This window comes from Vicia villosa, linkage group LG3 (genome assembly GCF_029867415.1).
Source record: "Vicia villosa cultivar HV-30 ecotype Madison, WI linkage group LG3, Vvil1.0, whole genome shotgun sequence".
NCBI lineage: Eukaryota > Viridiplantae > Streptophyta > Magnoliopsida > Fabales > Fabaceae > Vicia > Vicia villosa.
Window position 1 is genome coordinate 73,115,028 of NC_081182.1, and position 15,775 is coordinate 73,130,802.

Below are 15,775 nucleotides of genomic sequence, written 5' to 3' on the forward strand. Positions count from 1 at the left end.
ACTTAAATATTTTTTTGATTTTCGTAAATTAACGTGTTTTTCTTTTTTTCTTTAGTCTTTTAGTTTTGATAAATTAATGCGTTTTTTTTATCTTGTATTTTTTCGAATAAAATCTCTAAATGTTGAATATAATATTTTTTTTTAACACCATTACTCTTTTAAGTGACTTTGAACTCATTATTCTACTTATATTCATTAATAAAAAGACTATTCAATAAAATACTTTATCAACCAACAAAATAGAGTATAAAAAAATATTTTTTATTAGTGTATTGTTAAATATGATATTTATAATTTTGTAAGTCAAATAAATTATGTATTTATGAATTTAAAAGTTAATGAACTAATTCTATTAATAAGAAATATTAAGAGCATTTTCTTTTAAACCATTTTGGATCCAAGTCCTCTTTTAAACACTCTCTCAAATATTTATTTTTTTATTAGTTACTAACACTTTTCTCTATTAATTATCTTGGTCATTTTATTTATGCTGGTGTTGTTTGAGATCCATGAATTTTTCCCCTCTTTGAAGTTGAAGTCTTGGCCCTGAGAGAGATAATTATTGGAGCTATATCTTCGCACTTGGAGTTTGTGACATTTGAAATTGATTTTCAAATAGTGACACAAGCTATCCATTCTAATGGGAAGGGTGATTCCGACTTTAGTCTTATTATTGAGTCCATTGTTAGTCTATTACATTCTTTTCCAAATTTTAAGGTGAAGTTTGTTAAACGTCAAACGAATATGGTTGCTCACTCTCTTGCGACGGCGACCAATAATTAGGCTCGACGTAGTTGTTAGATGAATTACATTGATTTTGTTCTGATAAAAAAAACTAGACAAATTTTATGTAGTAGTATGAATATAATTTTAGATTTAGATATTTGGTTTAATTTTGAATTTTACTAATCCCATTTAAACGAGTTAAAAGTTCTTTTAAATGAAAATAAATAAAATTTGTCAAATAAAAATAGGAAAAAGAATTGCATTTTTTTCCTAAAAATAACTACAAAATTTTTATTTTGGTTTTAACATCAATATTTATTTGAATATTGATGAAAGAAGATTTTTCAATTCATAGATGTGAGTTGAGATTTAAAGATAAAGTTTGTTTGAATTAGGAGAGAAGTTGTGAAGAAAGAAATATATATGAGAGAGAGAGAGAGAGAGAGAGAGAGAGAGAGAGAGAGAGAGAGAGAGAGAGAGAGAGAGAGAGAGAGAGAGAGAGAGAGAGAGAGAGAGAGAGAGAGAGAGAGAGAGAGAGAGAGAGAGAGAGAGAGAGAGAGAAATGATATATTTGTGGTATTGACTGGTCTGAGAAAGATCGAAGAAATAAAGAAGAAAGAAGTGTATTCTCTCTTTCATTGCTTGATTGAATAGAAATTGAAAGGAGAGAAATATAATTCATTTTGAAATGACAAGAAAAAAAAACTTAGAGTGTGTTTGGATGAAGCATTTTAATGAGGTAATTTAATGTTTTGAGGGAATTTAAAATGATTTGCACAAAATTTATTGTTTCGATACAAAAATGAAGAATTGTTAAAACGATGAAAATTTATGGAGTATTTTATCTAAGTTAAATTTAATCATTTTGAAATGACACAAAAAACTAAAGAATTTGAAATTCCTCTCATTCTCCATATAATGTATTTATTCCTATTATTTCTTCAGATTTTGCAATTTGATCCTCAAATTTTCAAAAAATTACAAAATTGACCCCAAAAATTTTCAAAAAATTGCAAATTTTTTTAATATTTTTTAAAATTTACAATTTGGTCCTTCAAGTTTATAAAATTTGCAAACTGGTCCCTATTTTTCAATTTTTTAATTTGGTCCAAATTTTTTTAAATTTTATAAAAAATACCCCAAAAATCTAACAATGGATTATCTTAATACTTTATCCAAACAAAGTAATTTAAAAATGAATGAATTTCAAATGAGTCATTTGAATTGCTTTGAATTTTAAATTCCTTTAAAATTTCCAGTTGTCTCATCCAAACACACTCTTAATGTATTATTTCAATTCAATGTGAAATTGGTGTAATTGATACGGTATAATTGTCTGTTTGCACTTTTTACCATACTTCTCTTATTTCTTCTCTCAATTGAGAAGAAATAAAAAGGTGGTAGGATCCATATGTTTTTATTTTCTTTTTACACGTCCTTTTATTCAATCAAGAAAATCCACTCACGAAAAGTGTGGTACTTCTCTTCTCTTTCTCTCTCCAGTAACTCTCTAAAAAACAATCACACCTTAAGTGACTGAATATCAAATGTAAAAAAAATACTATGTTAATTTGTATTTGAATTTGAAGTATTCATTAGACTTTTATATTTTTTTAAAGGCAAACAAAAAACATAAATAAAAAGAGAAGGCATTGCAGCCAAAGTACAAGGGAATCATGAAAAAAAGGCACAATGAGTACCAAACTCGAAATCAAAACCAACAAAAACAAAGATAAGCAACTAGCTAAAAACAACCTCAATCACCAACAAGGGAGACTCTAAAATAAAAACTGCGAAAATAAAAGCACAGAGAAAAACCAGCATCAGTCAAGGCTAGAACTCTTCCATCCAAGAACACCTGTAGGAGTACCAAAATTACAAAAAAAAGAAATAAAAACACATCCAACGAACGTCGAAATCACTAACCTCCTATTGGTTTAGAAACAGAATAAGGTTCTCTAGCCAGGCTAAAAAGGCACAAGAGTTTTTCATAGACCTACAAAAATACAATTTCTATGCCAAGAAGATGGTTATGTCTTCCACGTCTTTTAATGTCACCGAAGATCTTGAAAAAACTATATCGTTTAAAGATTTTCAAATTGACCAAACCACGACATACCAAATCATCCTCAACCTCACTATAGTCCTAAAAACTCTAGAGTGGAGATAAACATCTGAAAAGACAAAACAATACACCACCTCAATCGTCTAATGATCCTATATCAAACAGACGAAGTAATCTTATAGGTCACAAAGAGATGAGAGGACAACTCAATGTGCAACAAACAAAATAAAATAAAAAATAATTTTAAAGGTCAGAAAATACCCCTAATAAAATAAATATCTTCGAATTCTCATAAATATTATCGAATCGATTAAGTGTATTTATAGAACAAATCCATCTTAGATTATGTTAGTAATTTGTTAGTAATACGTGGTCTTTGAATATCACACATTTTAGTTTATTAAATTATTCATTAAAATTACACTGTTTTTGAATATCACAAATTCTTTAAAAATTTCATTTTTCTTAATATAGTTAGATTTTTAAAATTCCAAATTATAATTAAATTTACAAAACTTATTTTAATTAAACAAACTTCTAAAACAAATATTATAATTTAAATTTTTTTAAAAATCTTAATTAAATACGCTTTATTAATCTTTGGAAACAAAAGATAGTGGCAATTAGAATTTCGGACAGTAATTTAAACACAAATTTCAAGAACTATTGGTTCTAAATTAAAGCTCACTAATCCCTTCATTAAAACCGTAATACTACTACTAGCTTTTGAAGACATCATTTTTCTTACACAAGATGGAGTGCTTGCTAGACACTAGATAGTGTCTTGCGCAAGTTGCGGTCTGTTTGTAATGCCAATCTTATTTACTCAAGAAGAAGAGTCACGAGTAGGTGACACAACAACAACAAGTGGATGAGTATCTGCTTACTTAGGAAGTTGAAAACTTTGAACACAACACTATAACCGCTTACCAGGGAGACAACCAAAACCACCCTTCACCTCACACACAATACCACTACCTATAATAGAGATTCTTCTAGTTATACAAAAAAACTTCAAAGGACGGTGTTAGTATTTTTATCTTTATTTTTTGAAACTGAAACACAGCACTTCTCAAGTTCTCACATACCCAGACAGATTTAGAAACATTAGTACCGAGGGTCCCTCACTGGAGAGTCACAGTATTCTTGTAACCGTACCAATTTATCTGACCTCTTTTTGTGGCATAGATTGAGGTACAATAGCATATTTTCACAATCTTTTTTCCCTGGAATGAAGGGTTTGTTTCTCTTCTCTTGGTCTTGTACTTCAACCACAGTTTCTTTCTTCACCTTCCTTTTGTTCTCTCTTTTTATATTTTCTCCTTTCACTCCACCACCACCACCAGTTTTTTTTCTTAATCTCTCTATTAGCTTGATGTGACTTGTTTTATTTTCAGTGATTGTGTGGTTAGGGTTCACATGCAAAAATAAACATGTCTCTATAGAATCTTTTATTTTCTCATCGGAAAATTATCAGAAAATAAGATAAGGTTTTGGTTTGGTTTTGGTTTTGGTTTCAACTCATAGATCTGAGTGTTGGTTCATACTTATCAGCTTCTTTTCCAAGCTAGATTCTCTCTTTCTTGTGTTATTGATTATGGCTAATCGATGGTGGACTGGGAATGTGGCAACGATGCCAACATCACCGACTTCACTTCAGCAGCTGAAAAGAGAAGAGTTGATGGAAAGCAACAACAACGCGAACTCGACTCCGACTAACAGCAGTAACAGCAACAATAATGAAGATGAAGATAACAACAACCCTGAAGATCAGAATCCTTCGGAGCCTGGTAGTAGTAGTGGCCGGAGGCCACGTGGTAGGCCGCCGGGGTCTAAGAACAAACCCAAACCGCCTATTGTTATAACGAAAGAATCTCCGAACGCGCTTCGGAGCCACGTGTTGGAAATAGGTAGCGGTAGTGATGTGGCGGAGAGTATAGCTGGTTTTGCGAACCGCCGTCATCGCGGTGTGTCGGTTTTGAGTGGGAGTGGCATTGTGACTAATGTGACGCTTAGGCAACCGGCTGCTCCTGGTGGTGTTATTACTCTTCATGGAAGGTTTGAGATTCTGTCGCTTTCGGGTGCTTTTCTGCCTTCGCCGTCTCCGCCTGGAGCGACCGGGCTGACTGTTTATTTAGCTGGTGGTCAGGGGCAGGTTGTTGGTGGCGCGGTGGCGGGCTCTTTGGTGGCTTCTGGACCGGTGATGGTTATTGCAGCTACTTTTGCTAATGCTACTTATGAGAGGCTGCCATTGGAAGATGAACAAGGTGGTGATCAAGAGGAAATGGAAATGCAAGTTGAACAACAATCTGGTGTGAATTCAGCTACTATTGCAGCAGGAGGAGTTGCTTCTTCTCAAGGTTTGGAATTCGTCGAACAACACCATCATCATCAACAACAACAACCGGTTTCAATGCCTATGTATAATTTGCCACCGAATCTTATACATAATGGTAATCAAATGCCTCATGATGTGTTTTGGGGAGCTCCACCTCCTCGTCCTCCTCCTCCTTTCTGAGAAAGAAAGGTAGAAAACTTATTTATTAATGGTGTTTAATCTTACTGACTTGTACTTGTGTGTAGCATCTCTACTTCGCTGACTGTGCTTGTTGTAAGAACATATATATACATATATAGCAAGGTTAGGATTGTTTGTTTTGTTCATTTGTTTGTTGCTTTTAAGAAACTAAGTAGAATCAGATATTATCAACTATATTTAGATAACTTTGTTCTAGATTAGTTAGTTCATTATGGTTCTCTAGGTAGCTTGTTAAGGATTGGTCTATAATTCTATATTATGCAGATATTTATGGTAAGGATATGATTTTGTTTGATTATTTGCCTAGTTGTGATATGTATGCAAATATCTTCAACTGGTTTTGGATAGTTATGCACAAGTGGAATAGTTTTGCAAATTGTTATGAGTTCCTAGTAGGGTGTGATGAGATAGAGTCTGTTGATGGAAAGGTGGGGTGGGGTTGATTCATTCCCCTTTCCCTTAAACGAATCACATCATTAGACTTAAAGTAGATTATGCTGGTTAATTAAGCTTAGTTAACTTAATTTTTCAGTTTTGTAGGAATCTAATTAACTCTAGTTAAATTTGGAAACAGTAGTTTGCATTATTGATTTGTGGTTTATTTTCACCTCACCTATCTAACTTTCTAATTTGAGATTATAACTAGACACATCAATGGTGGATAAGAATAGCAGAGTTGTTGTTGTTTCTTGTATTTTTATGATGGTTGGTATATTGGATAATGGTTAGTCAAACATGATGGGCTTCTAAGATGTTCCATTTAATAGATTGGTTGACTTGTTCAATCTAGTCATCAATTCATTATTCAACTCACTTATTTTTCTTATGTGCATCATTTCTTTTGGATATGGATGAATGTGAAATTTTTTAATGTCATTTCTATCTTTGTACCAATTCCCAAGTACTATTAGTACAATTGTGATTTTTCTTTATGCTTTTGCTTTTGTATGGCTACTTCATTCTCACTTTATTGTATCTCAAATAAACACTTTTGGATTCTTGAATGAGCATAGGATATAATTGATAGTACTCTATCTATGTTAGATTTTATCAAGGTAGTATGTTATAGACCTTTGTGTTATACCTGATGTTTGTTGCTGCATTGTTGGTTATCAATAGTTCAGGTTTCTTTCTTCTAAGGGCATAAGAGTTATATTTGATGTTATTTCTCTAAGACAAATGATAATATGAAATTTTCATATTGATGAATGCATATCTATGGTTGAAGTTTAATTTGTTTGAGATTAAGCAGTTATATAGTCTGTTGCACTAAGTGGTAACATTAATGGTGGATTTTAATGTGGACAAGTGAATTTGTTCATCATACATTAATGGTGTATTTAAGAACTTGATTGCAATTTCTTTATTGTAAACATGTTTGGATATTTATGATCCCCTCTCTGATATTCCGTTCTAGTTGAATAAGATAAGTTGGAATCCAAGATCTATTTTTGTGATTTTGTTAATTTTATAAAAACTAACCAAAATTTAATAGAAGTTAAAAAAAAAAAAAAAGACGTGCATAGTGAGACTAAAATGACTCATTTTAAAAGAAAAACTTCAAGCACCTGTTCAAAATATGGGAGTAAGATAAAGGACCACCTTGCAATTTGGCCTAACAATAAGTATTGTAGAGTGTAATAACGGCTAGGTGAAATTAATTAAAACTTAGTTATTCGTTGATACGCTCGATTCTTTATATTCTAGCCACCTCATAAAAAAAAAATCTTAATTGCAATTTTTTCTTTATATTTTAAAATAATCGTGCTTTCAGAATACAATTATACAATACAGTTTTATTTATTTTATTAAACATTTTTAGTTATTGACTTTTATTTTATTAAACTATTTCATTAAGTAGTATATAATATTCTCTTTGCTTTGAATTATATGACATTGGTCATTTTACATAGTTTAAAGAGTAATTAATTTTGTATAAAAAATTATATGAAATTTTATGAAATTATTTATCAATGATACTGATTTTTTTTTTAATATTGTATTGATAATATAAAATTGTACAATGTGAGTGTTCTTTCCGGTTGAACAGGTGGCCAGCAACGGTAGGTTTGATCTTCAGTGATGGTTGAGAGGAAAAAATGGGCGTTGTACCTGCAAGACACTCCGATGCCAAAGTAAGTGAAGAAACAAGGAGGTACAACCAAAAGTATGAGATTTAGGTGAGAGAAAAAGAATTACCTTGTCCTCTAGAGATAGAGGGCTATTTATAATAGTCTATTAGGAACGGACCCCCTATCTTCGTGGACTTGAGCGCTATTTGCGGCCCAGAATATAGAGACCGATAGATTAGGTCATGACGGGTCCGCTTGGAGGAGCGAATCGTTGCTGAGCACGGGTTACCCGCGTGCTCGGTTGGCAGTCAGTTTTGCTCGGCAGAGGGGGGGTGCCCTTGCCTGAGGGCAGCATGCGTTGGGCCAATGCTTATTGGGTCAAAGTGGTGGATTGGACCAATTTTATAGTAATTGATTCGGTCCAGAACAGGAGTAATTGGCGGGGAAGTGACGATTTAAGGTTGTAATTGGCGGACATTAGAGGTTGCTCGGAAGAACATGCGGTCTTTGGCCGGGCTAGGGGGCAGTGCCCTAGTTGACGGGCGCTTAGACGAGGGACGGTACAGTCGTTTAGGAGAAGTGGAACTGTTGATTAGCTGAAGGGGTAACGTGTGAGTGACAACCTCGAGTCTTATGTAGCATATAATGCGTGATGATGACGGCTAGCCTAGAGGCTAGGATTTAGGGTTTAATGATGGCCTTGTCCCTTCAGGCGTGCGTGTCACGTGGGGTTTCCCAGTGCTTATAAATACTTCGAGCCTATTTTCTTTTGAATTTTTGCGTTTCCTTCAGACTTGCTACTGTTCCTCACTCTTTTCCTGCTTCCTCCGTCGTCTCCTTCGTTGCAGGCGTTTCAAGCTTTTATCCTTCAACCTTCCCAGGTTACTGCCGGTAAGTGTGACTCCCTATTTCTTTTTCTACTATCTCTTTTCATTTTATTGAATTTGTAGTTTTATAGATGCATGTGGTTAGGTTAGTGGTGTTTTCGGCGAGAAGTTGGTGGTTCACGGTGGTGGATCATCGGTTTCTCGCTGTTGCTGAGTATGGGTTTTAGGAAGGGGCGTTTAGAGGCCTGAGTTTTGTTAGATTGCTATCGGAATTTGTTTTCTGTGCTTAAACCCATCGTCTTCTGGTGGAGTTTCGCCTATCGCTTAGATTTTTGGCAATTTCTCGCGGTGGTTGGCTTTTCGAGTAGGGGCGTGCCCGAGGCTCTTCTGCCCTCGGGTTGGTTTTACGCCCTTTCACTTGATTAGTGGTGCAAGGGTGGATTTGATTTGACTGTCAAATTCACTTGTTTCCTCTGCTTTTCAGATGACCATGGACGACTCCAGAGACACTCGGGCACCCACTTTTGGTTCGACGTCGTCCTCGGCTTCTCCTGCTGCCCAATTGTAAACATGAAGAGCTATGTTGCCTTTGACACCTCCGATGTTCATACTGTGGTTGGCGGACACGTGGATCCAACGGGGGATTTGTCGAGGAACGACTGGGTCGTGTCTGTGCCCGTCGAAGATGAACGAGTGTGCGACGGTTATACTCCCGACTTGATTCCTATGTACGAAATCGTCTTTTGGAAGATGGGGCTTCGGATGCCCTTCACTAATTTCCAGGTTTCCGTTTTCAATCATCTAGAGGTGGCGCCCAGTCAACTCCACTCCAACTCGATTGCTTTCATCCGGGCATTTGAGCTTACCTGTCAATATCTCCAGATTGGACCTACATTGTCACTGCTCTTTTATTGCTTTACCGTGCAGAAGAAGGTGGAGCATGGTCGATGGGGTTGGGTCTCCTTGAAGCAGTTGAAGAATCTCTTTAAACCTTTCTCTGATTCCCTTAAGCATTTTAAAACGCGTTGGTTCCTCCTGCGACCACATTCAGAGGCTGCCCGAGATTCGGTGTTCAACAGAGTGCCGATGCTGGATCCCCGGGGACGCCCGGTGAGGAATGAGATTGGTGATCCGAGGATGGAGAGGAGGCCGAAGTTTAGGTTTCAGTGGTCCCTCGATCACTTTGAGTTCTCCACCGACCAATTTGTAACTCGAGTGGGGAGCTTGGACGAGGATGGTCATAGTGATTTCAAAACTTTGAGTGATTTTGTGCATGGTTTCCCCTTAGCCCAGAAGGTCGATTGGGCTAGGAAACTAGTTGTTGACGAAGACAGGGAGCCATTGATGGAGCCCCGTTATATTAGTGTTAAGGATTTAGTTGAATGTGGTTCGGCGGAGGATGTTATGGCCCTTTTGGGTATATGTCCTGCCCAGCTCATGTTTTGTGTTGTTAAGTGTCAGTCTTTTGTTTTTGTTGATCATCCTTTTTCCTCATCGCAAGGCCACTCCGATATCATTCATGGATGCTCTCCTAGTCTCCTCGGATCATTCCAAATCCCACGCCAGGTAACAAGTATTTAATGATCAGGTATTGGGTAAATATGATCGCCCAAGACAATTTGACTGTTGGTCTGCCAAGGATGATATTATAGGGCGATAAGGCATCCACCACAAGGTAATTGACTTTTATTTCCTAGAAATATGCTCTAATCACTTAAGTGGGAACAAACAATGACTGATTGATTTTGACTCTAGCCACATTAATGCATCAACCTTCTCTCTCTTGATGAATCCAATAGTTAATATTTATTCCTCTCATCTCTCATTCAAAAAATGCTCTCACTTGATATGCTCCATATATATATATATATATATATATATATATATATATATATATATATATATATATATATATATATATATATATATATATATATATATATATATATATATATATATATATTATTTTAAAAATATTTTACCTGCGGATTTTTTCTGCGGATAGTTCCTGCGGATTTAGCTGCGGAACTTCCTGCCGAAAATATTACCCACGAAGGTTTTAGCTGGGGACAAAAGCCCGCAGGAAAATCCACAGGTAACGTGTTTCCTGCAAAAATTTAGCTTAAATCCACAGGTAAATTCACAGAAAATTCGAGTATTTCTAATAGTGTAAGAAGTCAAATACATGGTAATTAGTTTATAGAAGGACACTATTAGAATAACCAGAACTATCAAAGAGGTAACAAATCCAATTATAACTAAGGGGGAGGAAATATCAAGATCTATATAATAGGACACATTTTTACCAACAATACATTAGAATCCTCCTTAACAATAAACAATTTCAAAGTTGGTGAATATTCTTAATCAATTTATGGAGATGTCTATGTCCAATTAAAAGAATACAAATGCTTCCATAAAATATTTGGAAGTATAAATAGAGAAAAATAGAAAGACAAATAATTTAACAAGTCGAAATTTTCTTTTCCAATACCCAAACCAATTCAAAGGAGTATGATAATGTCATTAAAAATTTTAGTGGTAAGATAATTACTGAAGGCATTGGAGAAAACAATAAAAATGAGAGAGTTTTTGTTGGTGAAAGAGAGAAAGAATAAATTAGGAAGAAATGGAGAAGAATAATTTAAGGGCAAATTTGTTAAAAATAATAAATAAAAATAAAGATATATGAAAAAAGAAGTCGGCAAAAATAAGAAAGCCAAGAAACAAATGGTGGAGGAAGAGAAAAAGAAGCAGAAAGACTCTCTTGTACAAAGACTATCTTACCCACAAACTTGAACCCCATAATGAACCCATAAGAAAAAGAAAGGAAATATTGATGACAAAATAAAAATAGATTTAATAATGGAGAAACCATTAAACTAAAAAATGATTTCAATACATGAAATATGATTTTTATGTATGACTTTATAGTATTTAAAATATTATGACTTCTTAGTACATGAAATATGATTTTTATGTATGACTTTATAGTATTTGAAATATTATGACTTCTTAGTTCATGAAATATGAAGAAATGTGATAACTAAAATAAAGTGTAATGTAGCATATAAAATAGGATGTAAATGGAATTAGATATAATATAATAAAAAACAGGGTGTAAATGATTTTTATTAAAAAAGGGTGTCAATTAACATGTATTTACCCCGATTTTTATAAAAATATGGTGTAACTAAGAATGTATTTACATTCGATTTTTATTAAAATAGGGTGTAACTAGACAATATTTACACCCGATTTTTATTAAAGTAATGAGTAATTAAGAACGAATAACACTCAACTTTTATTAAAATAGGGTGTAATGTAGAACATATTTACACCCGATTTTTATTTAAAAAAAGTTGTAACGTAGAATGTATTTACACTCATTTTTTATTTAAAAAAGTGTAACATAGTATGTATTTACACCCGTTTTTAAACATGTGTAAATTCGTTAGACATTTCTCACCTAGTGAATATACATCTAATTTTTATTAATAAAAATCAGATGTAAATTTAAAAAAAAATGTATAAATTAACCTTTTTGTACTAGTGAGTCATTTAAGACACTTTGTCTATTCAAATCCATATATTACAAGAGAACAAATCCATATATTACAAGAGAATTATATTACCTACCACTTTAAGAAATATGTATGTTGAGAAATCACTCATTGGCTTGAGTGCAAACATTCATCTGATACCTTTATCAATGATAAAAAATCTTGGTGATGTAGAAATAAATCATACAAAGATAAAACTAAAGTTAAAACAGCAAATCCATCAAGTACCGTTGAAGATGTGAACTGGTAGAGGTGTCAAAAAAAGCCCTAACTGACACAGTCCTAACATTTAGGCCCTTTACATGGCCCTCTTTTTTTAGGCCCCATACAAAATGAATATTTTCTTGGCCTCTTATTTTTAAACCCTTTCATATTTTTGTTTTGGGGGCCTAAGTAAAGGGCTCAAAATCATATTTACTTGAAATTAAATATTTTAGTTCTTTTTTAATTACGTATTTAAAAAAATTATTTTTTGAAAAATACAAAAAATATTTTAAAATAATATATTTTGTATACAAAATAAAAAATTGACTTTATTTTTAAAAAATATTAAAAAATAATTGATTTAAAAGTCATTACAGCACAAGTGATTATTAAGATCCAACAAATCATGTGTGACTACAAGAAAAACAAACAACTAGCTCAAGGTAACATTAGTCTACTCACATGGGGCCTAGTGTTAATATTACTCAAACACCTATAGACTACAACATCAATTATGTTGTACACACTTTGATGTTGGCTAGCTTGTTCTCCAAAGCAAATTTGGTTTCTGTACCTCCAACTCTCGTGTAGGGTTTCAGTAAAAGCACATTGTATGACACGATGTTTTCCACCTTTTTTCCTACAAACATCTATGACCCAGTTCAGTTCCTCTTGCCATTGTTGTGTTTTGTGCTCCAATTTCAACCACTTCAGGATTTTATTCCAAATGTTTCTTATACCTGGATAATAAAAAACAAATGGTCTAGAGTTTCACTTGCCTTGCAGAATATATACAATCATTGTCCCCAATCATGCCAAATCTCTGCAGTCTCTCTCTGGTTGGCAAACTGTTATGGAAAGCTCTCCATAATGTGTGGATGGCTTTTGGTCGAGCAAGGTTACCATACACAGCTTTCCTTCATTGCACATCTTAAACTTGATCTTTCGTATTCAAATACATGCTCCTAGAGTTGTATTTAGCCTGTTGGAGGCTTTGGTGCCACATCTGCATCTGGGATACAAAATCTCTAGTTTTCAGGATGCTTTTCATCACCCAGGAAGTAGATTGTCTAATACGTACCTCCATTATGCTTTGCCCCTTTGTATAATAAGCATTAATACACCTTATCCAAAGGTTGTCAACCTTACCATTCAGATTCTAGAGATTCTTAGCTAGACAAACCTTGTTCCAATCATGTAGGTCAATAATGTTTAACCCTTCTTTCTTCCTAGGTGTGCACACTTTCTGCCAAGAAACAGACGATTTTCAAGTTATGACCTCAGTGCCAGCCCAAAGGAATGACCTACATATTGCTTCAACATTCTTTATCACTTGTTTAGGCATTGGCAGACTCTAAACCCAATAGTTACTAGTAGAAAACAAGACACTTTGTATCAGTTGAGTTCTACCTGCGAAACTGAGCAGTCTAGAGCTCCAATGTCTAATCCTTCTAACTATCTTCTCAATCAAACCAAGGCACTGGTGCACAAATATCTTTCTGCTTGTAAGAGGTATACCTAGGTACTTGAAAGGTAGTGGTCCCTCCTCAAAAGTAGTAGTCCTCATGATCATCTGTTTGGAATCTTCCTCCACATTGCCAAAGTATACTTTACATTTGGCAGGGTTGACCTCTTGACTAAGAGAATTTCTTCAGACCTGCCATTAACAACTTAACAGAACCTAAATCACCTTTTGCAAAAAAAAAAAAAAGTCAAATTTTTCCGAAAATAAGAAAACTCCATTTTTTATGGAAAAATAAAAAAGGCGATTTTTTCCGAAAATAATAAAACTCGATTTTTATCGGAAAAAAAAGTCACTTTTTTCCAAAAAAAAATGATTATATCTGAAAATAAGAAAAGTCAATTTTTTCCGAAAAAAATTGATTTTTTACAAAAAATTTTAAAGTCACTTTTTTTTTTGAAAAATAAGAAAAGTCAATTTTTTCGAAAATCCAAATTTTTTACAAAAAATAAAAAAGCCGTTTTTTTCAAAAATAAAAATGTAAAATTTTGTCGAAAAATAAAAAAAAGTCGATTTTTTCGAAAACAAATAAATTAATGTTTTTTGAAAATAAAAAATAAAGTCAATTTTTTTAAATAAAAAAGTCAATATTTCAGAAAATAAAAAAATCGATTTTTCCGAAAATAAGAAAGGTTGTTTTTTCAAAAATAAAATAAAATTGATTTTTTTTTCCAAAAATTGTTTTTATAAATAATTTTTTTTTAATATTAAAATAAAAAACTTTGTGGAAAAATTGAGGGCCTCAAAGCCCTACTTCAATTTTAATGGCTTTTAGTTTAGGGGTCCTATTTATTTTGGAGCTCATTTATTTTTATAATTTTTAGCATCATATATTTTGGGGGCCTTAAAAGTTAGGCAGAGTCTCCTAAATTGACAGCTCTATATATTGGTCAAAGATTCACGAATGACGTGGATGAGTGAAAGCTAAAAATTAGAGCAAGATGATGAAGTGTGCTTTGAACTATTCGATGCTATAAAAATCTTGAATAGTTCATATGGCATATGCTCTAATGGTGAAGTCTTGAGTCTTGAGAATATGCTCCTCTTAAGATCTCATGTAGGGGTGTTCAAAACCAAACCGGCCCAATAGAAAACCGCAAAACCGAACCAAACCAAACCGAAACCGCAAAAAATCGCATATGGTTTGGATGTGTTTGGGCCATTTTTTAACAAACCGCGCGGTTCGGTTCGGTTTGCGGTTTGTATTTTACAAACCGAACCAAACCGCATTATGTTACAACCCTCCAAACTTCAATTAACTTATATCCAACCCAAACTCAAACCTATTATCCCTTAGTCTTACGATTACTAATAATTTTCTCTTCCTCACTTAAGGTTTCAAGTCAAGTCTTCTTAAATCTCTCCTAGCGGTATTTCACCTTTTTTTCATCTTCTTTTCCAAATACATATCGATCACATATTCTTTTCTAGTCTTTCACCTCTTAAGCCCGTTCTTTTTCATCTTATTATTTTTATTCTACTGTTCTCTCTTTCAATTATGTTTTTAATGTTCATTTTCTTATCTAATCGCATCTCTTCCGCTCTTTCTTTTTTGTCTTCTATAATATTTCATCTCCTTTTTTTTTCTATTTCATTATAATGTTTTTGATATTATTTTATGCTACTATTTAATGTTTTTTATTCCATTTTTATCTAATATTATTTATGTATATTAAATGGAAAGTTATTTTCCAAATATGATAAATTTTGTTGTTATTTGATAACACATAAATGACTAAATACAAAGTTATGTTGTCATTAATATGTGTATGTATGGCTCAATAAATTTTAGTAAAAAAACCGAACCAACCAAACCAATCCAAACCGCATTGGTTTGGTTTGGTTTGGTTCGGTTTTATTTTTAAAATTCAACCGAACCAAACCGAACCGCACATTTTTTTCTCTTGCGGTTCGGATGATTTTTTACGTCAAAACCGCCCAAACCGCACCGCGAACACCCCTAATCTCATGTTCCAATCCTGCTAGGCACAGATAGGCAAAAATAGCTTATAAAAAAATATGAATATATTACTTAACCAAAATGTAGAGTTATCTATTTAATATCATAAAGAATTGAAGAAGAAAAAATAAAGTCAATCTTTGAATTTATTATAATATATATTATTTTTCTTGTACATACTAAAATATTTTTGAATTCAATAGGATACATAAATATTGTTTTGATTGTATATTTAATATATTATTAGGATATATTGAATTAAAAATTGTGTTCAATCTTAATGGAAATAATAGTGGT

At 33.2% G+C, this 15,775-nt stretch overlaps 1 protein-coding gene across 1 annotated transcript; it reads left to right on the plus strand.

Moving 5' to 3' along the window:
• The first annotated feature begins 3,510 nt into the window (after positions 1 to 3,510).
• LOC131661870 (AT-hook motif nuclear-localized protein 15) lies at positions 3,511 to 5,455 on the plus strand. Its single transcript, XM_058931514.1, has one exon. It carries the CDS (start codon positions 4,389 to 4,391, stop codon positions 5,307 to 5,309), a length of 921 nt encoding a protein of 306 aa, XP_058787497.1. The 5' UTR covers positions 3,511 to 4,388; the 3' UTR covers positions 5,310 to 5,455.
• The last annotated feature ends 10,320 nt before the right edge of the window (positions 5,456 to 15,775 follow it).

Coding starts and splice junctions, on each gene's coding strand:
- LOC131661870 (XM_058931514.1), top strand. CDS start 4,389: ATGGCTAATCGATGGTGGACTGGGAATGTGGCAACGATGCCAACATCA.